The 25,865-nt window shown below is 26.5% G+C and overlaps 15 protein-coding genes across 15 annotated transcripts, besides 22 other annotated features; 6 read left to right on the forward strand and 9 right to left on the reverse strand.

Annotated features, from left to right (window-relative positions):
• Positions 1 to 95: 95 nt before the first annotated feature.
• Positions 96 to 148: a microsatellite.
• A 256-nt stretch (positions 149 to 404) lies between these two features.
• On the reverse strand, positions 405 to 3,020 carry EDI_134050 (uncharacterized protein; the record flags this gene model as incomplete). Its single annotated transcript, XM_001738618.1, has 1 exon — positions 405 to 3,020. One exon carries the CDS (start codon positions 3,018 to 3,020, stop codon positions 405 to 407), a length of 2,616 nt encoding a protein of 871 aa, XP_001738670.1.
• A 455-nt stretch (positions 3,021 to 3,475) lies between these two features.
• EDI_134060 (uncharacterized protein) lies at positions 3,476 to 4,306 on the forward strand (the record flags this gene model as incomplete). Its single annotated transcript, XM_001738619.1, has 1 exon — positions 3,476 to 4,306. One exon carries the CDS (start codon positions 3,476 to 3,478, stop codon positions 4,304 to 4,306), a length of 831 nt encoding a protein of 276 aa, XP_001738671.1.
• Positions 4,307 to 4,325: 19 nt separating this feature from the next.
• Positions 4,326 to 9,869, reverse strand: EDI_134070 (serine-threonine protein kinase, putative; the record flags this gene model as incomplete). The annotated part of the gene is made up of 1 exon (XM_001738620.1): positions 4,326 to 9,869. The coding sequence occupies one exon, from the start codon at positions 9,867 to 9,869 to the stop codon at positions 4,326 to 4,328; it is 5,544 nt and encodes a 1,847-aa protein (XP_001738672.1).
• Positions 5,234 to 5,278: a sequence feature (AT_rich).
• Positions 5,366 to 5,400: a sequence feature (AT_rich).
• Positions 7,373 to 7,408: a sequence feature (AT_rich).
• A 121-nt stretch (positions 9,870 to 9,990) lies between the features above and the next one.
• Positions 9,991 to 10,032: a sequence feature (AT_rich).
• A 353-nt stretch (positions 10,033 to 10,385) lies between these two features.
• On the reverse strand, positions 10,386 to 11,113 carry EDI_134080 (proteasome subunit beta type-4 precursor, putative; the record flags this gene model as incomplete). The annotated part of the gene is made up of 2 exons (XM_001738621.1): positions 10,386 to 10,818; positions 10,869 to 11,113. The coding sequence occupies 2 exons, from the start codon at positions 11,111 to 11,113 to the stop codon at positions 10,386 to 10,388; spliced, it is 678 nt and encodes a 225-aa protein (XP_001738673.1).
• Positions 10,820 to 10,854: a sequence feature (AT_rich).
• Positions 11,114 to 11,137: 24 nt separating the features above from the next.
• Positions 11,138 to 11,185: a microsatellite.
• A 137-nt stretch (positions 11,186 to 11,322) lies between these two features.
• Positions 11,323 to 12,213, reverse strand: EDI_134090 (myosin light chain kinase, putative; the record flags this gene model as incomplete). The annotated part of the gene is made up of 2 exons (XM_001738622.1): positions 11,323 to 11,346; positions 11,419 to 12,213. The coding sequence occupies 2 exons, from the start codon at positions 12,211 to 12,213 to the stop codon at positions 11,323 to 11,325; spliced, it is 819 nt and encodes a 272-aa protein (XP_001738674.1).
• Positions 11,348 to 11,413: a sequence feature (AT_rich).
• A 21-nt stretch (positions 12,214 to 12,234) lies between the features above and the next one.
• Positions 12,235 to 12,302: a sequence feature (AT_rich).
• A 219-nt stretch (positions 12,303 to 12,521) lies between these two features.
• EDI_134100 (uncharacterized protein) lies at positions 12,522 to 13,211 on the reverse strand (the record flags this gene model as incomplete). The annotated part of the gene is made up of 1 exon (XM_001738623.1): positions 12,522 to 13,211. One exon carries the CDS (start codon positions 13,209 to 13,211, stop codon positions 12,522 to 12,524), a length of 690 nt encoding a protein of 229 aa, XP_001738675.1.
• Positions 13,212 to 13,373: 162 nt separating this feature from the next.
• On the forward strand, positions 13,374 to 14,906 carry EDI_134110 (uncharacterized protein; the record flags this gene model as incomplete). Its single annotated transcript, XM_001738624.1, has 1 exon — positions 13,374 to 14,906. The coding sequence occupies one exon, from the start codon at positions 13,374 to 13,376 to the stop codon at positions 14,904 to 14,906; it is 1,533 nt and encodes a 510-aa protein (XP_001738676.1).
• Positions 13,377 to 13,397: a sequence feature (AT_rich).
• Positions 14,907 to 14,923: 17 nt separating the features above from the next.
• On the reverse strand, positions 14,924 to 16,230 carry EDI_134120 (uncharacterized protein; the record flags this gene model as incomplete). The annotated part of the gene is made up of 2 exons (XM_001738625.1): positions 14,924 to 16,070; positions 16,115 to 16,230. 2 exons carry the CDS (start codon positions 16,228 to 16,230, stop codon positions 14,924 to 14,926), a joined length of 1,263 nt encoding a protein of 420 aa, XP_001738677.1.
• Positions 16,231 to 16,315: 85 nt separating this feature from the next.
• Positions 16,316 to 16,441: a repeat region.
• A 4-nt stretch (positions 16,442 to 16,445) lies between these two features.
• Positions 16,446 to 16,484: a sequence feature (AT_rich).
• A 9-nt stretch (positions 16,485 to 16,493) lies between these two features.
• On the reverse strand, positions 16,494 to 17,497 carry EDI_134130 (ribokinase, putative; the record flags this gene model as incomplete). Its single annotated transcript, XM_001738626.1, has 3 exons — positions 16,494 to 17,039; positions 17,088 to 17,358; positions 17,406 to 17,497. The coding sequence occupies 3 exons, from the start codon at positions 17,495 to 17,497 to the stop codon at positions 16,494 to 16,496; spliced, it is 909 nt and encodes a 302-aa protein (XP_001738678.1).
• Positions 17,498 to 17,848: 351 nt separating this feature from the next.
• Positions 17,849 to 17,871: a sequence feature (AT_rich).
• On the reverse strand, positions 17,866 to 18,723 carry EDI_134140 (Tagatose-6-phosphate kinase, putative; the record flags this gene model as incomplete). The annotated part of the gene is made up of 1 exon (XM_001738627.1): positions 17,866 to 18,723. One exon carries the CDS (start codon positions 18,721 to 18,723, stop codon positions 17,866 to 17,868), a length of 858 nt encoding a protein of 285 aa, XP_001738679.1.
• A 25-nt stretch (positions 18,724 to 18,748) lies between these two features.
• Positions 18,749 to 18,910: a sequence feature (AT_rich).
• On the reverse strand, positions 18,903 to 20,543 carry EDI_134150 (uncharacterized protein; the record flags this gene model as incomplete). The annotated part of the gene is made up of 1 exon (XM_001738628.1): positions 18,903 to 20,543. The coding sequence occupies one exon, from the start codon at positions 20,541 to 20,543 to the stop codon at positions 18,903 to 18,905; it is 1,641 nt and encodes a 546-aa protein (XP_001738680.1).
• Positions 20,544 to 20,563: 20 nt separating this feature from the next.
• Positions 20,564 to 20,650: a sequence feature (AT_rich).
• A 729-nt stretch (positions 20,651 to 21,379) lies between these two features.
• Positions 21,380 to 21,434: a sequence feature (AT_rich).
• Positions 21,435 to 21,502: 68 nt separating this feature from the next.
• EDI_134160 (uncharacterized protein) lies at positions 21,503 to 22,171 on the forward strand (the record flags this gene model as incomplete). The annotated part of the gene is made up of 1 exon (XM_001738629.1): positions 21,503 to 22,171. One exon carries the CDS (start codon positions 21,503 to 21,505, stop codon positions 22,169 to 22,171), a length of 669 nt encoding a protein of 222 aa, XP_001738681.1.
• Positions 22,172 to 22,249: 78 nt separating this feature from the next.
• Positions 22,250 to 22,326: a sequence feature (AT_rich).
• Positions 22,327 to 22,420: 94 nt separating this feature from the next.
• Positions 22,421 to 23,221, forward strand: EDI_134170 (uncharacterized protein; the record flags this gene model as incomplete). Its single annotated transcript, XM_001738630.1, has 1 exon — positions 22,421 to 23,221. The coding sequence occupies one exon, from the start codon at positions 22,421 to 22,423 to the stop codon at positions 23,219 to 23,221; it is 801 nt and encodes a 266-aa protein (XP_001738682.1).
• Positions 23,215 to 23,273: a sequence feature (AT_rich).
• A 39-nt stretch (positions 23,274 to 23,312) lies between these two features.
• Positions 23,313 to 23,354: a sequence feature (AT_rich).
• A 200-nt stretch (positions 23,355 to 23,554) lies between these two features.
• EDI_134180 (uncharacterized protein) lies at positions 23,555 to 23,875 on the forward strand (the record flags this gene model as incomplete). Its single annotated transcript, XM_001738631.1, has 1 exon — positions 23,555 to 23,875. One exon carries the CDS (start codon positions 23,555 to 23,557, stop codon positions 23,873 to 23,875), a length of 321 nt encoding a protein of 106 aa, XP_001738683.1.
• A 550-nt stretch (positions 23,876 to 24,425) lies between these two features.
• Positions 24,426 to 24,565: a sequence feature (AT_rich).
• A 39-nt stretch (positions 24,566 to 24,604) lies between these two features.
• Positions 24,605 to 25,270, forward strand: EDI_134190 (uncharacterized protein; the record flags this gene model as incomplete). Its single annotated transcript, XM_001738632.1, has 2 exons — positions 24,605 to 25,097; positions 25,152 to 25,270. 2 exons carry the CDS (start codon positions 24,605 to 24,607, stop codon positions 25,268 to 25,270), a joined length of 612 nt encoding a protein of 203 aa, XP_001738684.1.
• Positions 25,258 to 25,313: a sequence feature (AT_rich).
• A 417-nt stretch (positions 25,314 to 25,730) lies between these two features.
• Positions 25,731 to 25,823: a sequence feature (AT_rich).
• Between the last annotated feature and the right edge of the window lie 42 nt (positions 25,824 to 25,865).

Genomic DNA, 25,865 nt, shown 5'->3' on the forward strand with positions numbered 1-25,865 from the left:
TGCAAATAAATAACTTCTAATATAGTTATTTGATTTATTAATGACATGAAAGGTATTAATTTCTTTTTGAGATTACATATAATTAATAATAATAATTCTCTTTCTTTGTTATTTTTCTTTTTCCCATTTTTTTATTCTTTTTTTTTTTACCAACTTCTTTGACAAGATAAGAGATTAATTTATTAAATAATCCAAGAATATTTCTTCTTGAAATTTTCTTCTTATACTTCTCGGTAGACAAATTATGTACTTTGAACAACAACTAGTTTATTTATTTAAACATTTTATTCTAAGGTCATAAAGACAAGCTTCATCTTATTAATCTTTCTAATTAACTTACTTAAATATCTTCTTACAAAATAAAAGTTTCTCATTAAAATAATAAAATCAATCACACAAATCAATTAAAAGTCAGAATAACTCTTTCCTTTCTTTTTGATAATGATTATCACAATGACAGCAACGATAATAACAATGATTATGAATGCAAGGAAAATGGCAGCAATAATACCGACAACAGCACCTGCACTTAAACTATCATCATCATCGTCACTATTACTACTATTATCATTTAATCCTTCTTCATCTTTCCAAGAGAAAGAAATTCTACCAAGACCAGTGTCGACATTGCTATGGGCTGCAACAAATACATAAACAGATTCACCTTTTTTCATTGGATAAGAAACAATTGTTCCTTTTCTACCAACAGGAGAAGTGGTATAATCACCAAAAGCAACACATTCTTTTGGCCATGACTCTTCTAGTTTAGTAGTACATTCTTTATACATATCGATATGGGAATAGAATGTTGATGAATCATCAGTTAGTGCTTGAAGAGTTTTATCTTCTGGAGCTGTGATATGATACCATACACCTTTTATTCCATCTTCAGTTATTCCACAAATTCTTCTTGATGAAGTAGAGAACATTGTATTGAAATATTTGATTGATGGAACATGAATTTCTTCAGCATTAGAACACATTGAATTATTTGGTCTAACATTATGTTCATAAATACTAACTCTGGTAACTGCTTTTTGAGCGTTAACATCTTTGGCATGGAAAAGAATTGAAGTATTAATAGCAGGAATACTATTATATAATTCTAATTGGATTGTACTTCCAAATCCACATGTTGATTCAGTGTCTGGAGAAAAACAAGTCCAGTGTGGATGATAATAATCACCAGATGCAGTAACTCCAATATTTGAATTGGTTTCCTCACCACATGATGTAGCAACATAAGTAATACCACCATATGTTTTAATTCCATACCAAATACCAATTGATTCTTTTTCTTTATCACAACTCCATTGAGAACGTGATCCACCAAGTAAAGCAACTCCAGTATATGGAAGACTATCAATCATGATTCTCTTTTCAATTGAAGATCCTCTAGTTTCAATTCCATAAGAAGCATAAAACAAAAAAGCACCATATTCTGGTAAATTATTATCGTTATCAAGAATCTTTTTTGCTGTAGCAAAAATGTATCTACTTTCTCCTTTGTTAATTGTAAATGAATATAATCCAGTAAATGAATTACATTGTGTTGGATCTTCACAAAGATCTCTCACTTCTAAATAACTATTATATTTGTTTACATTAGTTGGAATAACTCCTACTACAACATTTGTTTTTTGTTGAATACTCTCAATTTTATACCATGCACCTTGTCTCATAATTGGACCTAAACATCCTACTATAGTTGGAATTCTATTTGATCCAATAATATTTGAAGAAAAGATATCTCCTTTATTTCTAAGTAAAACTGAATGGGCATTAGAACATTGGAAATTACTAACATCACCTGCTCTTAAAATATTTAAAACAACAGTTGCATTCTCATCAGTTGATGATGCTCTAATATAATAATGATGATTCTTTTCTAGTTTCATAACAATATATGAATTTAATCCACATTTTCTATATCCTCCTGAATAACAAACATTACAATCATCTACATAAACTTCTATATCAGTAGGTTTATTTATTGAAGCACATGTATGAATTGCATACATGTTATCATCTCCTTGAACAGAGGTATAAAATCCATAATTATTTTTACCACATCCTGTTTTATCTCTATCTAATCCTGTAACTTTAACTTCAAGAACACTTGGAAATGAATTAATTGCATATGCACTAGAACATGTTGATGCATCAGCTTCATATGAGAAATATGTTTGAATAACTCCAGGTTCTGGATTATAAATATCATGTTGTGTAAATCCAACAAAAACAAAATATTCGTTTCCAATTTCAACATTAAATGCAAGTCTTGATTTTATTCCACAATTCTTACTAACTTGAACTAATGGTTTATCCCCTTTACAATTACCTGTAATATTTGCTCCTTCAACAGAGAGTAAAGAAATAGAAGTAGTAACAGTAGTAAATTTGTTGCATGTATTAATATAAATTTTATCTTTTTTTGCTGTGAATTGATACCAAAAACCATGACCATTTTTATAAGAATCTGGTTTAGTATGATTTGTATCAATGTCTTGAGTAATAGTAACTGGAAGTGTTAATTTCATAGCAGTTTGACAATATGAATTATTTGGTTTTATTTCTTTATCAACAGTTAATCTAAATGCACCAGTTTCATTCTTTGTAACACCAGTAACCATTACAAAGACTTCTTGGTTTTTAAGAACATTAAATCTAACTTTTGATCTATGTCCTTCACATACATTTTGTGAAATGTCTTCTGCTCCAATACATTCCGTTGTAACGCCATTTTCACATTTGGTCCCAACAATAATTCTTGGTGCAATAATTGTCTCTGGATAACAAGTACTTGCAATATATGATGCATCAGAATCACTAGTAAATTTAAAGACATAAGCATTTTGATTAACATCACCAGATGAATAACAATTCCATGTAGATGGATTATTATCTGTTAAAGTAAATGTTCCTGAATCATATATATCAAAATATGGAGTAATAGAAATAGCTGTTGAACATTTGTTTTGACCAAAGGCTAATACAACAAAGCTAAGAAGAATAAACATTATTTAATGAATAAATCAGTTGTATTTGTCCTTTAAATATCCAACAACTTTTCCACCGAAATATTTTATTGAAAAAGAAGTTTAAAACAGAAATTTCATTAGTAAATATCAGTTGAATCTTTCTTCTTAATTTATTGAAAAGAAAAATCAGTTCAATAAAATAAACTATTAAAAACTAAAAACTTTAACATTTTTTCCCTTATTCTGAAATATCAAGAACAAAATCTAAGAATTCTAGAAATAATAATAACATTTCTTACTAAAATTGTCATTTAATTAGTAGAAAATAAAAAACAAAAAACTAAAAATGAATAAAAATGAGAAATAAAGTTACAAACAAGGTGTGTAAATGGATTATACTTTTTTGTATCATATGCTTTGTATGTATATTGTTGTCTGGAAGAGAAACGATTGTTTTAGATACTTATCATGAGTGTTTACAAGAAAAAACAGGGATGGCACGTGATAGTGATGTTATTTTATTATCTCTTGCAGACGAAGGGCGTGTTGATTTAGACAGTATAATAGTACCGATATCATACATGAGACGAGAGACACCGTACAGTACTATTGTTTTATTTGTTGAAAATGGTTTGTATACAAACAATACAAAATTCTTTAATGAAATGAAAGAAAAATTAAGGATTAATATTGAAAAATTTGATAAACCAAATGTCCATATTGCAAATTATCGAATAAAACTATATTACGAATATCTTAAAAATCATAAATTCAATCGAGTGATTCATTGTGATATCTCTGATATTTATTTTCAAAGTGATGTATTTAAATATATTCCAGAGAATGGCAAACTCGTTATGTTTAAAGAAGGATGTAACTCAATTATTCTTATGAACGACCAAAAGAATTTACAATGGTACAAAGAATGTTATCCGAATTTAGATGGTTTAGACTCAACAAAAGAGATTATTAATGCAGGGATTGTATTAGGAGGATATTATCAAATGTTAAAATATATGGGAATAATATGGAATTTATTAGAAACAAATAAAAAATGTGACATAAGTACATTTGGTCCTGATCAAGCAGTAGTAGAATATGCATACCATAATGGATTACTAAAACAATTAATTAGTAAAGTAGAATCAGGTCCAGTTTATTGTAACACTCATCAATTTAAATACAAAGGTGGTAATTATCTTAATTATGGAGTAATGTATGATAGTTATGATTGTGTTGTACCATTTATTCATGGAAGACCACCTTATTATCCACAAAAGGTGATTGATTTTGAAATTTCTCTATATCGTGAAAATATATCATAACAAATAAACAAGACATGATTTATTCTGTTATAGATTCTAATTGAACAAGTACTTCTTTCATTGTTGGTCTTAGTGTTTGATCTGAGTTCCAACACTGTGTAATGAGAGAATTAAAAATTGTCATTTTCTCATTTAAAGCTGGTCTGTATCCCATTAACACTTTTTCTCTAATCTCACTAAAGAATTTAAATTCTGAGAATGGTGTCTTGTTAGTGCTAAGTTCCCAAAGGACAATAGCATAAGAATAGACATCACTTTTTTGAGTGAATGTATTTCCATTAATAACTTCTGGAGCAAGCCAATATGGACACTCTACTTTTGATGGAGTTGAAGCACAAACTGGTATTGTTTCACCAAAATCACTTATAGCACAGCTAATAAATGATTTATTTTTATCTAATTTAATGAGTATATTTGGTGATTTAATATCACAATGAATAAGAGGGATTTTATAAGTATGAAGAAAGTTAATTCCATCTGCTACTTGTTTTGCTATTTTAATTTTTTCATGTAATGAAAATTCATAATGACTTTGATTAATAAGACTATATAAACTACCTCCATTAAAATACTCTATTGTAATAAATAATGGATGAATAGAATATCCATAAATTTTAGCGATTGACTGATGAGAAGGGAAGTTAATGAAATTAATTTCACGTAAAAATTCTTCTAATATAGAGGTAAATAATTGAATAGCTGTTGTTTCTTTATTAAGTCCAGTAACACTAAAATCAATATTTCCCAATTTAAGTACAATAAGTTCTTTGTTAACTTTTCTTTCAAATAGTGAAATAGTAGAGTTAGATCCAGTACCAATATCATTAATAAAATTAAATTGATCTATCGAATCAATACTATGTTTTGGAAAAGTGTCTATTATATAATCTAATAAATATGCAACAGAATTAATTTCATGTTCTTTCCATTTAAAATTATATATAAAAGAATCAATATTTTGTTTAATAATTTCATTTGGAATAATTGTTTTAATTCCTTTAGATAAACATTCGTTACATAAAGCATCAAATCTTTCTATTTTACAGTTAGTTTGTTGACAAATAATTTTAATTTCATTAAAAATAGTATTAATAGTACTCACCATTAAAAATGGTATTTCTACATCATTAATTAATCCTCTAATTCTTATTTCAATTGTTTTTGATAATCTTTTTCCTTCAATAAGAACATATAATTTTCCTAAATTACCACCTTTTTGTACAATAACAATAGCACCATTTTTCCAATATGAATGAACAGTATATTTTAACATAAGAATTGAGATAATTAAATTGATTGCTTTATAATTAATTACTTTCATTTTAATAATTCTACCAATTTCTATTTCATTTCTTAAATGTTGTTCTGGCCAAATGTCTTTATTAAAACTATCTTTATAATCATGAAAAGTATATAATATGACATTACTTAACTCTATTTTTTCAGTAACAATAATAGGAATAGAACTCCAACTTCCATTAGAAGATAATGCAGATGATCCACTTGTTGTTTGACTATATTTTTTTAACTGAGAAGATTGTTCAGAACAATATTTAAAAACATTTTCAAATTGTTTCTGACAACGGAATGGTTTAACAATATCTTTTGTAATTTGTATTAAAAATCCATTTTTCTCAAGAAGTCTTAATATAAATTTAATAGTATCATTTTTAATTCCAAGTAATTCAAATATATTAACACATAAAAATCCATTTTTATCACAATTTTTTTGTATAGTCTTAGATGTTAAAGGAAATAGATCCCAATCAACTAAAACTTGTTGGTCATCTTTAAATTCAACTAAATGGGTTTTATCTCTAAAGTCATTATCAGTTAATAAATACCCATTCCTAGTAAGCCAATTTAATACTTTTTGCCATTCTTTCATTCCAAGGCATTGAATAATCTCTTTAATTTTACCTATTGTAAGACAAAATCCTGGTATTCTTAATCCACTTAATTCATTTAATAAATTAAAACAATTTTCATCTCCTTCGATAACCAATTTTCCTATTTGTTTAAATAATTTATTCCATAAACATGTAATTGTTTTCTTCTTTTTATTATCTGTATAACAATAATATTCAATATCCATCATATTGTTATTAATATTTATATACTCTTTTACATTTATTTCTTCATTACAAATAATATGAATATATCCATGAATTTCCATCATATTTAAGACTTCTAAAACAACTTCTTCTTCAAAACTTTCTTTATTTTGTTTACAAATAATAAATAGACTTCTTCTTAATCTCCAGATATCATTAAGTAATTGTTCTATTGACATTTCAATAACAATTAAACTTTTCTTTTCTTTTTTCTTTTTATCAATAAATTCAAATGTTAGAGAATGTTCATCATTCATTTGAATACTTCCTTCTTCTATAAATTTCTTTTGTAATACTGTAAATATTTCCTTTCTAAATAAACTACCAGTGATAATAATACACTCTAATTCCATTAATCTAATACCATCATTACAAATTTGTTTCATTGTTTTAAGTGAAGGAATTGAAGTTAAAGATAATTTTGTTTTTCTTGGAGTAACATTATTAGCAATGACTTTTAATTGTTTCATAGTTTTAAATAATGCATTTGTTCCATTAACATGATTTGATGATATATTTAAAACTCTTAAAGAAGACATACTAAAAAATGAATAATTCATTTTACTAATATAATTTTCTGATACATCCAATCCAGTTAATGCTAATCTAGTAATTTCTTCAGGTATAATTGGTAGTCTACATCCTGATAATTTTAATTCTTGTAATGAACGAGGTGGATTATTAATAATATCAAGTATATCAAATCTAACATGTGAAAAATTTAATGCAGTAATATTAGGTAATGAACCAAGAATTGTTGGATATGAAAGAAACTCACTTCCATTAAAATATTCTAAATCATTTCCAAGTTCAAACTGAAAGTTCCTTGGAAAATCATTCGATGAAAGATCTAATTTTCTTAATGGAATATTACTTAATTCAGGTAAATTAACTAAACAATTATTACCTAAACTTAATGAAGTTAAATTTGATAATTGAGAAATTCGTGGAGTAATATAAAATATATAATTATCATTTAAATTTAATTCAATCAATTGTGGTAATTGAAGTAATTCAACAGGGAAATCTTTAAGACGATTGCTACTAAGATCTAATATTCTTAACGTAGAAAAAGAAGAAATACAAATATCTATTGGTGGGAATGAATAAATTCCAAGTCCAATATTTTTTGTTGATAAAATATCACTTGTAAAGACTTTAGTAGATTTTTTACTATAATTTAACCATTTATAAATTAATGTACAATAATCTCCTTCAATAAGCTCATTTTTTAATAATTCATTTGAATATTGATATAATGGATTAACAAATTCTGATGAATAGTATTGAACTAATGAAATAAATGAACTCTTTGGATTAATTTGACTATGATTAAATTCATAGAATCTATGAGAAAATATAGAATGAAATGTTAATTGAATTAATCGTTCATCAAATTCAAAAGCATAATTATTTTGTCTATATAAAAAGTTTATACAAAGTAAGAATAATATAAAATAATTTGAATATTCATATCCTTCATTTTCAAAGAAACAAAATGAAATAAAATCTTTTTGTATTAATTCCATAAATCCATTAATAGTACGATAATGTGGATCAATTACTAATTGAATTAATCCACTTAAAACACATAACCCTTTTTCACAACTTTTATTTGAAATAAGAACTAAACGAATTTGTTTTGAAGTAATTTGTTTAACTAGTCTAAAAGTATAGTCTAAAGTAATTCTTATTTCATCACTAATTCTGTTTGATGCTTCAAATAAATATGATACATTTTGATTATTTTTTGTATTAATTGTTGGAAGGAGTTCTTGAATTTTATGTATCATTTCACTAATTTCATGTTCTCCAATAATGTCATATTTAGAAATAGTAAATTGATATCCCTCTTTCATTTTAATTGTAGAATTTGATAATACAGTATCTGCATATACATTCTTTAATAATGGAAATCTTATTAATTGACTTCCATTACTATTTTGATAACAAATAACAGCCTTTAAATCTTTTTCATTAATATGATATATTTCTTGACAGATTGGAACATTAACACTCATCATATTAATTAATTCAATAGGTCCTTCTATTCTCATTCTTTTTACTTCATTAATAATAACATTATTAATTGTTGATGTACAATATAGATATTCTGTTTCAGTTGGATATCTATAATGTTGAATAATATTTTGAATCATTTCTTCATATAATTGAATAGGTCCAACAATTCTAAAAGATAAAACTCTTAAATCTTTACAAATAATACGTAAACAATGAGAATGTTCATTTTGGCTAACTTGAACTCCAAGAATATTACAAATAGAACTACACCCTAAATATTTTAAAACATTTAATTCTCTTTGATTTAATTGAGAGTCTGGCATAAATATAATTCTATGTGATGTAAAATAAACTGATCCTGGAACTGCATCATTTGTATCAAATTCTTCTGTTAATCCAACACAAAATAATGGACAAAATGCAAATTCATATTTTTTAATTACAACCTCCTTCTCATAAGGAAATAGTTCATTAATATCTCTATTATATCTTTGTTTAAAAAACATTAAATCAATTAAAGGAAGAAATTCTTTTTTAAAAGAATTGTTTTGTAACATTGCATTAAAATAACAAAGATATAACTCTTCTTTTTCTTGTCCATTTAATCCATTTTGTTCAGCCAATGCTCTCATAAATAATATCATTTCTTTAAATAATAAAAATCCACATGGAGAATCTTCATTCATTCTTAACATAACATTTTCTATTTCTCCCATTAAATAATTTCTTAACTTTTCAATACCTAATTTGTTCTTCATTGATAATCCCATTTCAAAAACTTTTAATACACTATCATTAATCATTGGTTTAGGAAGACATAAAAAGAAATATTTAAGTAATACAAAAGCAAAATGTGTATCTTTATCTCTAACTAATACTGGTAATTCTCCTAATAAATACTTCTGACTAGTTGAAATAAGGCGAACAAAATCTTCATTTGAAATATTTCCATTTGTATTTAATGAAGTAAAATAATTATCTCCAACACTCTTACATTCTTTTTTGATTATAAAAGCGTCTTGTTCATTAAATCCTAATTGAATTAATTCTTTAATAGTCTTATTTCTACATTTTAATAACGAATAGTTTTTAATAATTTCAACATCTTTTTTATTAAATCTATCCCAATGTAATGGAAATTCACCTAATCTTCTTTCTGTAAGATAATTTAATTTATTAGTAGATTGGTGATAAATGAAAACCATAAGCTGGTGAACAACAACAGGAATATCTTTGAATGTTTTTTCATTTTCTTGATAGTCTTGAAGATTTCTTTTAATTAAAGACTGTCTTTCTGTTTCTACCTTAGAACAAAGTATATCTGAACTTGAGTTATGATGAAAAAAACCTGATCCAATTTTGTTAATTTTCCCAGTTTTTTTCTTTATTAATGAAATAGATGATATAGGATAAACCCCTGATTGCATTAACGATTTTGGACGGGCACATAAATTCTACTTTTGTGAGTTGGCTTTCCTAAATAATTTTTAACAAAACCTCTTTCATAACTATCAAACTTTCTTTACACCACTTTTGATTCCCTAATTCATAAATTTTTTATTTACTAAAAGTATTATTTTTCTTTAAAAAGTTAATCAAACATTAACTGGGTTCTTCTGATCTATCTCCCCAGACATCTCTCAATTTGATATTTTCTTTTTGTAGTTCATTTCAACACTTCTAAAAACAAAAAAATAAAAAACACAATTTAATAGATATATCAGTCATTGAATTTTCTTTAAACCAAAAACTGTTTATCCCTGTTTACTCAATATCTTCTATTATTATTATTATTCCATTTTCAATACATGGACACAAAAAGCTTCCTTTTCCAAAATATAATTCCAAAATTTTCTTCACATCTTCTAAAAAATTTAAAACATTAATGTTTTGTTAAATTTGATCCATTTTTGTTATAAATAACAAAACGTTTAAAAAAGAAATTAAGCAATTATATCCCATTTACCTGTTGTATCTATAGCAATTGGTCCAATAATATCTGACCCTTCTGAATCTACTACACCTAAAAGATATTGACTTCCTGCCCAACAATGATTTAAATAAAGAATTTTCATACATCTCTCAATTAGATGTTCAGCTTCTTCTCGAGACATATGGTCTTTCCATTCTTTTCGTAATAGTGGCATAGCCATATGAGCACCAATACCACTAGCAACATAATTTTCTGTAAATGATGTACCATACATATCAGTTTGTCCAAGGAAAATTTCATCTTTTTTAACTCCTCCAACAATCAATGTAACAAATAATGGTTTTTGATCACATCTATGTTCATATAAAATACGTTGGGCATAACTATATAATTCACTTGGTTTAAATCCGTTTTCTTTACCTTCACAACATTCATCACCATTTCTATTTAAATTAAATACAAATAATAATTTATTATTTGAAGAATAACAAACACTTTCTTTTGTAATGTTTCATTTAATTCAATGAAATCAGAATATTCACCTGAACCACCAATTAATGTATATTTCCCTAATTTTATAATTCGTTCTAAATCTTTGAATAATGCCATAGATCCATATGATCCAAGTGTATCTGCTGCAATAAGAATTCCATTATCATACTTAATACCAATAACAGAAGCTGTACCTAACACAACTCCAGTTGGTTGTTGAATAGGAACATCAATTAATTTATTCATGAAATAATCTTTAGTTCAAATGAGTTCTTTTTTTTCAATCTTCTCTTCTTTTTATTTTTTTCTCTTTTTATTGAATTATTAGGTTTTCCTAATTTCTTATTAATTTTTTAAGGGTTTCTCAATTTCAAAGAATAATTACATAAATGAAAAAAAGGAAAACAAAATTGTTTGAATACATTTATTAACTTTTTTATTAAGAACTTGTATCTTTATGCGTTGTCAATATCAACATCCTAATAATTATTAATCTTTTATATTCAATATTAATAAAAAATATTCAAATAAATAAAAAAATAAAAACAAACAGCTAACCAAGGATCTTGTAAAGCTTCCTCTGCAGTTAATCTTAATGAAGGTTCAAGTACTAACAAATTACTAATAAATTGGATTGCTTCATTTGATACTTCAGACCAATACTCTTCTTGAAAATCATAATCAGCTGCACATACAGCACTTAATATTTCACCTAATGTATCACCAAAAAATGGAGGATAACCACATAATAAAACATATGTAATAACACCAATTGACCACATATCAACTTCCATTCCATATCCTTTTGCATTTAATACTTCTGGAGCAACATAAACAGGTGTGCCACAAGCAGTTAATAATATTTGTGCATCTTCAGTAATCATTTTAGAAAATCCAAAATCAGCAATACGAACATCTGTATCATCATCAGGACTTTTTAATAAAATGTTTTCTGGTTTTAAATCTCTATGAACAATGTTCATTGAATGTAAATATCCAATAGCAGAAATTAATCGTTTAACAACAATTTTTGCTTTATCTTCCGGATAAAATGTTTTATCACTAATTCTATCAAATAACTCACCTCCTTTAACTAGATCAGTTATAATATATAATTTGCCATCATTCCCATCAAATACATCATATAATTTAATTATATATGGATGGTCTACCATTTTTAATATTTTAATTTCACCTTGAAGCTTTTGTGGATCTGATTTAGCTGTATCTATCACTTTTACTGCAACTTCTTCATTTGTTGATTTTTTAATTGCTTCATAAACTACTGAAAATGCACCTTTTCCAATTTCTTTTTTAAGAAGATAATCTCCAACTTCCTTTGACATACCAACTGAACTTTGTAGTTCTTTTTTTTTGTTAAAACTAAAAAATTTTCTTAATAATTTTTAATTAGATTTTATTCAATTTTTTTTTTGTTTTCAAGATCTATAAACCAATTTTTCTTCACATTATTTTAACATAATTTTAGAGGGTATGAAGTTAGTTTAATTGATAAATAATCATTCTTTTTAATTTTCTCTTTTTTTGTTAAAAAAATCTGTTATTCTAAAAAACAAGTTTTCTATTTTTGATTTCTTGTTATTTTGATTTGATTAAGAAGATATTGAATTAGTTTTTAGGATTTAAATTTTAGTTAGTCTTTATTCTCAATATGTTTTCTTTCAATCCCCTCTTTTAATTCATCAAGAAATGTATTAGATCTTTGAATATGAAGTAATGAATACTGACTTAATAATTGATGAATTTGTTTTATTGTTTTTAATTCATTTTTTAATTGAATATTTTCTGTTTCTAAAAGTGCACATTTATTGATCATTCCACAATACTCTTCATACATACTTTCAAGAATATTTGTTAATTCATTTTCTTGATGCTCTTTTCTGAGCTCTTTAATCCATGGAATTTCTTCATATTTTTTTAATTGGAACTCTAGCAATTCTACATAAGTTTGTTGTTTTTCACTAGTAACAGAAGAGTTTAAACTATCTGATGTTTTTGCTGAGTTATTTGGAGCAGGTAATATATTTCTTTGTTGTGTACTAAGTAAAGGTTGATAACTTGTATCAACAAAATTATATTCTATGGTTTTTTCTTGAGAATGAGATTGATAATTTTGGTGTTTTTCATAGGAACTAGATAACTGAGATGTTTTAGTTTTTATTGTAGTTGAAGAGGTATCAGTTTGTGTTGGTGTACTTTCATTTATTAGCTGTGTTTGTTTACATTTTTTCGACTGAGACAATAACAATCCTGATTTCGAATAACTGCCTGATGATGAACCAAAACCAAGAACAAAAGGTTCATAACTTGATGGAGAGCTCATTTATTGAGAAACAAAAATATATCAAAAAGAAGTTACAGAACTTTAAATGAGTTGAAATAGATAATGATATCTATTCTATTTATAAGATTCTAAATCTTGTTATGTTATACAAAATATCAACAGAAATTAAAATAAGAACTTAAAAAAAATATTAAACAGGTGATGAAATTATATTTTTTAATAATTGTATTTTCTAATTGTTTAGCTCTTTCTTATCTTGACGATGAATATTTATATATGGAAGATGGTGTAGTTGATTTTACTGGGAAACAATATGACAGTATAAATTTTGTTACAACACTAACAAAAAACCCTCATTGTCTTCAGTTATTAGAAAAAAGTAAAATTCCTTATCAAGACAACGATACTATTTTCTTCAATGTTTCTCAAATCCGTCCTTTATCAGCATTAATCTCATTATTAAGTTTATCCTTTAGTCAAGATAGAAATCCTTATTATTTAGTTCCTTTTCTTTATCCTTCACAAATGATTGTTCTTCAAAACTATTTTAATATCTCAGACCTGAAACTTCAATCTGGGATTATTCAAACATATGCCAAAATTAATCAAACTTCAGTAATTATAATAGACAGTAGTATGATAACTACAGTATCAGTTTATGAATGGAAAGATGGATCATTTTTAGAGACTGAACGAAAAATATTTAACAAAGGTAGAGTAGATAGACAAATTCAACTAGGAAAACTCATCACGCAAAAAAACTCACAGCTAACAGAAGTTTTTAGGTGTGGTAAAAAATTAGATGAAATCCTTGGGAATGCAGAAGAATTTAGTGAGAAAAATAACATTCCTTTTTGTTTAGTTTCTTCTCAAGATAATATTATTTCTACTCTTAAAGAGTTTTACACTGAAATTATTCAATACCTTAAAAATATTCTTCAACACAAAAAAGGACAATTATTATGTTCAAGTTTTTTAATAAGATATTTCGATAATTTGATTAGAAAAAGTCCAGACTTTAAAGACTGGAAAGTAATTACTGCTAGTATTACCGAAGTATTAAAAAACAAAAAACTTGATAAGTATAGAGTCCTTACTCGAAGTTATGATTACTATACATTATTTAATCCCTACATACAAAATTCTGTTCCTATTTTGACAGATAAACGTTATCAAACTCTTTATGTTAATTTTACTCTACCTTCAAACACAACTCGTTTATGCGAATTACGTGGAACAATTGACTTTTCTCTTCCAGAAGAAAGTATTGGAAATATTTATTTAGATAAAGAACCAAATAAAATGCCAATTCAGCTAACAGGAAGTTTTGAAATAACAATTATTAGGTCTAAACCAGAAATAACTAAACAATCTATATTTTATGAAGAACAACAATGTGATACTTTCCAAGGAAAAGAAAAATGTACGACATCATTAGTTGGAGTTCCAATAAAACTAGTTCTAAGAAAAGATATTGAATTAGCCATTCAAAACAAAGACCGTTTCATACAAGAATCAAAACAATTAACACCTAAATTAAAAGCAGCTTCTTTGAGTTTTAAGTCATTAGATTATATTCAAGAAGGAATTGAATGGCTGAGAAGGAATGGCCATAGTGAAGAGGCACTCATCTTTTCAAAATTTATTTCTAAATCCTCAAATAGTTATGACCTCATTGAAGTAGCTGATTTAGTCTATGATTATGTAATGGAAAATAGTCATGAAATGGAATAAAGACTAAAGTTATTGATTTAATTGTAGTTGAAATAAAAACGTTCACTCTTTGAGGTTTTTTGGCTTTGAATGTCAATTTGTGACATAGACTTAATCATTTGAATTAAACCTTCAAATTCCTTAATACGATAATTTTCTATTTTTCCACTTTTGAGTTCAAAAGTAATTTGAATTATTGAACTCTCAGTAACAACAATAAATACATAATTTGGCTCATTACCATGACCCACTTCACAGACAGAAATGTTTTGGTTTGTTGGTGAGGAAAAACAACAAATTGATTGTTCATCTATATAAGTACCTGAAGTTAAAGCAGAACCAGGTAATGGAATAAATCGAATAGACTTCGATGATACAAATACAACTATTTTTGAGTCGTGAGAAAACGAGAGTTGTTGTACTTGAGACTGAGACTGTCCTCGATAATAACTACCAAATGGAATTAATTTTGGATTTTCTATTTTGTATATAAAACAATATGTTCCAGTAATATCTACTGCTGCTAAATACTCTGATGAGTTATCAATTGCAACTTTTGAAAGTTGTTTTGGAGTAACGTTTTGTCTAACAATAAATTTATCATCATCCCAAGATTTAATTTCTACCCCAGCAGAAGAATTGGACATTAAAAAATATTTTGCTGTAAGCATCCCTAAAGAAAGATGAGGCAAATTTGAGTTATTAATTCTTGTAATAAAATACTTAGAACTACATTCAAATAATGATGGGTCAGCAATTTGAAGTTCCCACTTAAATTCATCTCCTTCTTCACTCGGTTTACCATCCTCCTTAGATCCAATTCTTTCCTTTATGAAATCCCAAGTTTGGAAGTACCTTCTTATCTGTTTGTCAAGGACTAGCACTAACTCCCTTCCATCAGGAGTATCAAAACATCTAATCTGTGAAGGTTGAACTGTTCCAATATCAATTTTCTCAACTATTGGTGTAGTGGGATCTTTATTTGAAGCAGTAATTCTATAGATAATGTTATTTGCTGTTAGTGCAGTAATGGTAAATGGAAGTTTTTCACTTAAATACGCATCAATAACATTTCCTCGATAATTCCATGCTGTTAAACATTCAACCAGTTTTTCATTTTTATATTTAAAAACATGTAAAAATGTAGTTTTTCCTTCTGTCATCCATATAATAATTCCTGGCTCACTAAATGATAAGACCGAACTTAAATATAGAAAAAATCAACAAACAATTCTCCTGGTAATTTCACACTTTTCGCTTTAATTTTAATGTGGCTATTGTTTTGTGAAACGAAGCTGGTATTTAAATCTTTAGCCTCAATTTCAATAGGATTTCGTTTAGGCATTAACTTATTTTTTTCAGTTACTTTTTATAAGTTTTTTGTTCTTTATTCAATAACATTATAAACATCATTAATTTAAAACAAAAAAAAAAATAACAAATAATCGATATATCCACAATTGGATTTTCTTCATATTGAGAATGATTGTTTCAGTTTCTTCAATATACTCTACTTCAACAATAGAGTTCATTTCTAACATATTCGCATAGAAGGTCATCATTAATTTAAAAAAATAATAAAATATAAAAAAAATTAAAGAAAGACACTTAATTTATTTCAGAAATAATTTTCTGAATTCGTTCTTTATTTGGATATGATGATTGAGTCCCATGTCTAGTAACAGAGTCTGAAGCTATTCTAACAGAAATCTCTGCTGATCTCTTTGGATCAAGTCCAATTGCCCAACACCGTGCATAACTTCCAACAAATGCATCCCCTGCCCCTGTTGTGTCAATGGCATTGACACGGACAGATTCAATTTTAATTTGTTCATCTCCAACAATTAAACAACCTTTATCTCCTAATGTAACAATAACAAGAACTCCAAATTCTTTATGTAATTTAAGTGCAGATTCTTCAGGTGTATTTTCACTACCAATTTGCATTGATTCATTAGTATTAACAATTAGTGTGTCAACATATTTTATGATATTACGGTTAATTTCTTTTGGTGCAGGAGCAGGATTCCATAATGTAAGACAACCATGTTGTTTAGCTTGTTTTAATGCCTCATATGTGGCTTCGAGAGGAATTTCATTTTGACAAACAACGATATCTCCTTTTTTAAAAATGTCATTGGCATTAGCACTTATCTATTTAATGAGACAAAACCATATTTTTTAATCAAAAGGTTAACAAACAAATTGAGGAGTAAGTGCTTCATTTGCTCCTGGAATAACAATGATTTGGTTTTGTGCTGTTTCATCAACAGTGATCATTGCAACACCAGTTGGTAAATTACAAAAATGGATCTGGCTAGTATTAACTCCATTATCTTTATAGTTTTGTAAAGTTGAATTGCCAAATTGGTCATGACCTAAGAAACCAACCATAGAAACTTCAACATCATTGAATTTAGATGCCATAATACATTGATTTGCTCCTTTTCCTCCAAACCCAGTGTGAAATTCTCTAATTTTTAATGTGGGTTATGAGAACAATAAATAAAAATAACAAACTTACCAAGAATAGTTTCTCCAGGTTGTGGATAACGCTCACAATATCCAATAAGATCAGTATTTGAAGAACCAACAATTACCACTCTTTTCATTTTATATTTATCAGATCTAATATTCTACAAATTCCATTTAACATAAAAACATAAAAATGGCATCAGCTTCTATTATTTATGATGATATTCATAAAGATTGCTTCTTTTATGAAGAAAAACATGGAAAAGAATTTTATGAAGAACAAGCTGAAAAATGTGAAAGGTTTATTAATGCTAGTAGGAAAGAACAAGAAATATTAGGAAAAGAAATTGAAGAATTGTTAAAGATTTACCATGCAAAACAACAACAGTTCAATCAATTACAACAAAGGAAAGAATTAATAAAAGAACGATTAAAGGAATTTAATGATTATATTGATCATTATAGTGAAGATGAACGAATGACTAAAGAATAATAAAAAAATAATTTAAATCAATGATCCTGGTGTAATGGTTTCAATGTTTCTAGCAGCACAATGATGTCCTTGAGCAATAGCATTTAGTAAAGATGAAGATGAGATTAATGATGCAGATAATCCAGCTGTGAATGAGTCACCACAACCAATTGGATTGACAAATAAATTAATTTGTTCAACTGGTACTTCTGAACGAATACCATTTTTATAAACAATTGTTGATTTACTTCCACGGGTGATAATAACAGTAGTACCTAACTGACTTATTTCTTTTGCTTTATCTAATGATCCATATGTTTGTATAAACTCAGATTCATTTGGTTTGATAATTTCTGGGTGTTCTTTCATAAGAGATAATAAAGGGTCTCCACGAGTATCAGCAATAACCTTACAATTGTGAAGATGAGCGATATGTGCCATTTGTTGAAAAGTGTCATTTGGGATTCCGGGAGCAGTACTTCCTGTGAAAACAACAACTGAGATTGGGTGAGATTGAATAACCTGTTTGAAAGATGGAATGAGTTGCTGGACTTCTTCTTGAGAAATAGGAATACCTTCTTCTACAAGTTCTGTTGCATTTCCATCTTCAAGAATTGTTGTGCAAAATCGAATTCCTCCAATAGGAATAGAAACTAGTTGAATCGAATCCTTTTTGCATAGCTGAGTGAACCATTGTGAGTGTTCACCATTATTTTGAGTGAATAAGATATGAGGGATTGATTGTTGTTGTAATACCCTGCAGACATTAACACCTTTCCCACTGGCACACCAAAAAGACTCTTTTGCTCGATTGACTTCTCCTTTTAAAAATGTTTTAAAAATCATAGTTTTTTGAATGACAGGATTAAGACATACAACCAATACGGTCATCACTAAATTTTGAAGTTGAAATTTCATATAATCATAAATTAAAAAGAAAATCTTAAAAAACGAAAAAAAATAATTAATTCAATATTGTTTTATTTAAAGAGATTATTAATTTCATAAAAATATTCTAAAAAACAAATAGGATATATTAGCTCAATTAAATTTATTTATTCAATAAATAATTATTTATGTGCGATAAGAAGAATACCTCGTGGTGAAATAAATGGATGAAACAATCTTCTACAACTAACAGAAGAACAAAACTCTTTCATAAATAAGACTCTATCAGCCCATACAAACCCTTCAAGAACTTGAGAAAGTCGTGCTTGCAATAAAATGAATGGAATACATTGGAAAAGAATTTCATCACATGCTCCTATAGACTTATACCATTCATTGCATTGTTGAATAGCATCAGGTGTTTTAAGAAATTCATCAACCCATTGAATCAATACATCTTTATAATTTGGGTTTTTAAAAGTAAAGGTGTATGCATGTCGTCTAATGTTTTGTAGTGCTCGAACCAAATATGCACCAAATGATTTTGAATATTGTTCTCGAATTGCGCCAGTATAATGAACTTCAACATAACTAGGGAGATGGTTATGAATAAAAAGTTCTAAGGCAGCACGATAAGATTGCATCTTCATTGCATATAACCATTCATCCCTTGTTTTAGATTGTGGGTGTGGATTAGAAGTAACATAAGATTGTGATAAATGAAATTTAATTTTATGTTCACCTTGAAGTAAATGTTGACTCATTGGAAATCCATATTTATCTGCTTCTTTAATAATTGCATTTTGAGTTTGATTAAAATGTGTTGATAATGATTTTGGGTTTTCTGTTAATTTGTGATAACAACACCCAACCATACAAACTGTTTTAATTTGTGGAATTGCTTTAAAAAATCTCATAAGTGTTGGTGTTAAATCTCCACATGGATGAAGTCCAGTTAACATTACTTTTTCATCTTTTAATTTAGCTATTGATTTAAACTCTTCTGGAGTAGTTTGAGCAGTTAAGAATGCAGTATAACCTTCTGCACGAGCAATTTGTTGACCTGAAGCACGTTTACGTTCAACGTCATTAACTCTAACTTCCATTTTTGAAGTGAATTCGGCATTACCTTCAATTCCAACAACACGAAGGTTTGAGTTTAAAACTATGTATTCAGTTAAATAACCTTTACCACAACCAACATCAACTACTGTAGAAATTCCTTGTTTCTTTGCTATTTCAATAATCTCATTTCCAAGTAATTTAATTTCATACTTTTTCTTTTGTTTCATTAAACATAAATCAATTGGTTGAGAATTTCCTTTTAAATCAACAACAAACCAACTATTTGTAGTTGGGTCTTGAATTCGGTCCATTTCAGCAATTTTAAATGTTGGTGTTAATTTTCTACAATTATCAATAAATTGTTGAAGGGAGACAGGTAAAGGATAATTAGAAGTCAAATAATTTACTATATCTTTATCAATTTTTGATGGAAGAATAACTGATGGCATGACATCAGTTGTTATATTCATCATATAACAATAAACCTCTTTTGAATGTTCAGGATGACTTTTAAGATAATGTTCTAATGGTTCATAATATTCTTTTATCCATTCAGTTGGAAGATTATGATAATGGTCAGTTATCATCCAGTGAACGCTTTTAGTGACAGATAATAGTTCATGATTTTCATCATAAGTATTACCTACAAATAGATATTCGTATTGACTAAGAAAATTATTAAGTTCGTCACAATACTCTTCATAGGAGCTAAAAGTAATAGGAAGAATTTCTTCAGAATCTCTTTCAGGAAGTGACATTCAAATGGTGGTTTGATAACAATAAAAAATATTTATTTATTTTTTGTTTTTTTTCTTTTTTGTTATTGAAAAAAATATTAATTCAATTTTAATTCAATAATAATATTGCGGAATATCATATTTAATTAAAAGAGAAAAATCTTCGATCTCTCAGTAAAACAAATACAAGACTGACGAAACCACTGAAGTTTTGTTACTTGTCTTCAAGAATATATTGGTGTTTGTTAGCAATATAACAAACTAGTGTTTAACCTTTTTTTTCCTTTACTTAAAATAGTTATTGTAAAAACTAAAATCCAAAATTATATTACACACTAATGAAGATATTAAAATAAAGAAAATCCACATCTATTTTACTCTAACACAAAACAGAGTTTATTTGCAAATTCTAAGACAAAAAAACCTTATATAGTACAACGTGGTGATTTAGGCAATATAAACAAAATTACTGAGAAGGTTGATAGAACAATTAATCTTTCTATTAATAATCTGTCCTTGAAAATCCTAATAAAATCAAATTGTTCATAAAGATAAAAAAGTTTATAGCAAATAAACGGCAATATCTAAAATAACAAATCATTTTATGTTTGTAAATTACTATAAAATGGTAAGAGCGAGAAAAACAGAACTATTAATGTTATATAAGAAGAAAGATAGTTTTAGTTGATTAACTAATAGTAATATGTCATGTCTACCTTCTAAAAAATTAGTTTATTCATTTGGTAAAGAAGAAAGCACTAAAGAATTATAGTTGTAACAATTAAGAAGGTTTATATTGAAAGGAAGGAACAATAAGTGTTCTGTAATTGTGAAATTTATTCTTTCAAGTAGAAGACAATAAAATAAATAAAATTTAAATATTAATTTATAATAAAACCATTAATTTTAATAGGAAAGTATAAAAACCTAATTTTAAGTTATAACAACTTAAAAAAGAAAATTAATAAAATTAACAAAATATGAGTGATATTGCTATATTCAATTTAAAACAAGACATTAATGAAGATGACTTAAAAACATTACTACAACCATACGGAAAAATTAGTGAAGTAAAAAGGATATTAAAAATGAATAAACAAAGTATTGGAATTGTTGGGGCAACAAAAAAAAAAGAAATAAAAAAATTAATGGAGGCATTAGAAGGTAAAGAAATTGAGCCAAATAGAAAGATTACTACATTAAGACTCGGGTTTATTCCATTATCCCCAATTGAGGAATCTTTTAGTAAAGCTTGTCAAGAGTATGTTTCTAAAGAACAAGAAATTAAATCAAAAGAAAAAGTAAAAGATGATATCAGATCTCGATTAAAGGATAGATCAAAAGATGATTTCAAGTCCAGATTAAAAGATAAATCAAAGTATGAGTTAAAAGACAAACCAAAAGAACTAGATGAAATTATTACTATTATTAATCAATTAAACGACCCCAATAACAAAGGTAATACTGATAAACTTAATGAATTAAATAAAAAGTTGAAAGAACTTGAACAAAAAAATGGAGGAATAAAAAAACAACACTATTCTGTTCATGACAAAAAGAATTTCAGGTATCAAGGCAAAAAAGATTTTAAACCCTATAAAAAACATCAACAAGAATCAAAACCAAGACCTCATCAAAATAAAAAGTAATGAGTCATAAAGAAATGGATAAGCCAAGTCAAATGAATTTTTATAATGATGATTGAATTATTTTGTCTAGTTGTTGACTTTTTTTATATTAAAAATAACATTTTTAACTAAAAAAAATAGTTTTTATGAAGAATAAAAATAAGATTAATTAAAATCATATCCCTTTAGAACAATTTAATAACTAATGAAGAATTGAAACGAAAAGGCATTATTACTTAGGCTTCATCATAGACCTAGATCTACCAAAAAATGGAAACACAAGCCAATGACCTTAGCAAAATAATCTGTACATTAAATCAAAAAATTGAGGATTTAAGTCATTTAATTCAAATGCAATATATTGAATTTAGTAAAGAACTTAGTAAACGTGATGAAAAAATAAATGATCTAGAAAAAGAGATACAGAGTATTAAACAACGGAAACTTATTGAAGAAGGGATAAAAGAAGATAATGACTATGCACCAATTATTGCTAATAATCTACATATTAATAAAATGATTGTCAAAGAAAAAGAAACAAAATGGAAAGAAATTTTTGAAAAATTTGTATTGAAAGAGTATGTTCCAACCGTTCTAATTCCAAATAAAAATGGTGTTTTAATTTCATCTAAGAAATGGAATAAGGAAAAGAAACCGGTAATGATAAAAAATTTAGGTCATGTAGTATTTTTAGTCACTAACCATCAATACTTTGAAATTTCAATTCAATCTACTCCAGTAAAATTGATGAGTTTTGGAGTTGTTTCATCTTTAACTTATAAAGAAAGAGTTCCAATAGGACAAGAAAAAGAAAGTATTGGTTTTAATTCAAATGGTACTTTATTGCTTGCTAATGGATCAAAGAAAAAGATAACTCGTGCATGGAAATCAAATGATGTTATTGGATGTGGTTATCATGCTCAAGAGAATATCGTTTATTTCACATTGAATGGAGAGAAGATAGTTCAAGTATCAACTGTATTTAGTGACTGGTATCCAGCAATTCAACCCTCTGGGTTTACTCAGTTCACAACAAATTTTGGAGAAACTCCTTTCGTTAAGAGTTTTTAATTTAATTAATCGTTATTATTTCTTCTTTTTATTAAATATTTTGTTTTATAATCATAAGTTTTTTTCTGATCTATAAATATGAATAACAGTGAAAAAATTTCATTTTTTTTTTGAAAGAAAAATAAAAATAAATCATATGAAAACAAAAATAGATCAACATTACTTTTTGGAATCATTTCGTATGAATACTCGAAATCTCTATGACCTTAAAATAACTAAAGAAAAATGACTTTGTCGTATTAGAGAGTATTAAAATCATAGAGTTTCTTTGGAGATTTAAAGTAGTTACTCAAAAATTATATAAGTCAGACTATGTATCATCTAGAAATTACAATGAGCAGAACAGCAAGCTGTAAACAACAGAATTATAAAACAATTGAAGTTTTAAATGTAAATAAAGTTATTAGTATTCATAAAAAAGCTAAAGATGATTCAGAAAGTATTCAAAATTATATGAATCAACTTAAAAAACTAAGAAGTAAGAGAAGAACCCAAAGTTGGTCTCCAATACAATCACCAAAAGAAACCTCTATTCAAGTTGGTGATCAACAATTTGAAGATCGTTATGATTTACTTAATTACTGTATGAATACAAACACAGAACCAACCACTATGAGTGCTACACTCACAAATAAAAGCCCAATTAATGTATAATAGTATTTTTGATTAATATTTTTATGTTTTGTTCTTAATTTTTCTCAAGAATGTTTAATGATTTGATTATTAAGAATACAAAAGAAGTTATGCTAATTAAGTATTTTTTTATTGAATTCAAGATATATAAAATCAGATTTGTGAATTAGATTTTTTTTCATACTACTAAAAAGCTAGTTTAGCTACTATCACTGCTATTGTCATAATCTAATACAACCAAAGAATATCAAAAGATTTTTAAATACTTCTTAAAAAGAAAATATTCTACTTCATTCATCAAAAAATAGATAAGTATAAGAATCTTCTTCTTTAATACTTAGGTTATTGTCATGAACAAGAAATATTATAGTTTATAACACATAACTCTTGGATAAAAAAGAATAAGTGGTGGTAAAAAATTATTTATGAATTAATGAGAATAAGTGAGTTTAAAAGAAGTTAATGTTTAATTAATTTAGAGTTATTTCTTCATCATTTCCAAAAATTGAATTTAACTAAGATAGAAAAATTCACTGAAGTTTCTCTTTACTTCATGTTTACTTCAATACTCTAAATATAGATTTATATTATTTTTAAAAAATTACAAAATAAATAACATAACATAAAATAATATTTGTTTTTAATGACAATATTTATTTAAAAAAAAGTTATTTAATTAATAGTAAAATGAACAATAAAAATAATAAAAAAGAATGATTTGATTGAGGCGAACTAAAATTTTAATAAAACATGTTTGCACTTATCTTCTTCATCCAACTATCAATAGGATTTATTATTGAGGTTCCCACTAACGGATTTCGATGTATTTCAGATGAAGGATTTGATAAAGAAAGGGCAGCGGGGACATACAGATTAGCTGAGGGACAGTCATTAGATAAAAGACAAGTTGTATTTAAAATTTTTAGAGGAGAAAAAGAGAGAACAGAGATTTTCAGTGCCGATTTTGATGATACAAGAAAGCCAAGAGAGTTTGGTGCATTGTTTAACGAAGATCTTGATAAATTATATTTCTGTGTTATTGATTCTGCAAACTCTCGTGGAATTGACCCTGTAAGAGTTGAAATTAACTTTGAAACAGGTAAAACTGAAAATAATTTTGTTGGTAAAGATAAGATAGATACTGTATCAGATAAAGTAGATGATGCTTTAAAAAATTCTGAGGCTATTAAAGAGTATGTAGATAAATGTAAAAAATTGTATGACACTCGTCGTGGTTTAAATGGTTTGTTCTTGTTTTCATTTTAAAAAAAAAGTTCCTCTTTGCTCATGTCTTTAGAGGCAACAAATTCTATGACATTGTGGATGATGATTCTTGTTATTTGTGCTGTTGTTGGAAGTACTCTTTACCAAATTCGTTCAATGAAACAATTCTTTTTGAGAAGAAAATTAGTTTAAATCAAATTCTTTTATTTTTTTTTAGTTTTATGTTTTTTATATTCTTGTTATGAATAAGTAATTAGCGAGTAATACAACAACACTTTGACAAAACACAGGAGGAAGTTAAGAAAACAATTTAATCCATCAGGCACAAAACGAATGCTTGAAATGCTTCATTAACTAATTTGATCTAATTCTTAAAATCATTTTTATTATTTAAGATTTTTTTACTTTCATCTCATAAGTTTCTTATTTCATTGTTACTGTTTATGTGTTGTACTATTGCAATGAATTTAATGATTTATTTAAGAACTAATAGATTGTTTATAAGGATTTTTATTATGGGCTCAATCTTAAAACTCTTTTTTTATTTTTGTATAGAAATTCAAAGAATACCACAAATAAACAAAATGAAGGAAAATGTTAAATATACAGTATTTGAAGTAAAATATAGAATGGAAGGAGGATTTAGTTTGACAAAAATTATAATTACTATATTTATAATATAATTTATAATTATTTATATTAATAGAATATTATATATTTAGTTATTTTGTTATTCTTTTATTTTGTTAATCACTATTTTGAATGATAATGAATTTTTTTAATTTCA

Source organism: Entamoeba dispar, genomic scaffold (genome assembly GCF_000209125.1).
Source record: "Entamoeba dispar SAW760 scf_1105229461555 genomic scaffold, whole genome shotgun sequence".
Classification (NCBI taxonomy): Eukaryota; Evosea; order Mastigamoebida; family Endamoebidae; genus Entamoeba; species Entamoeba dispar.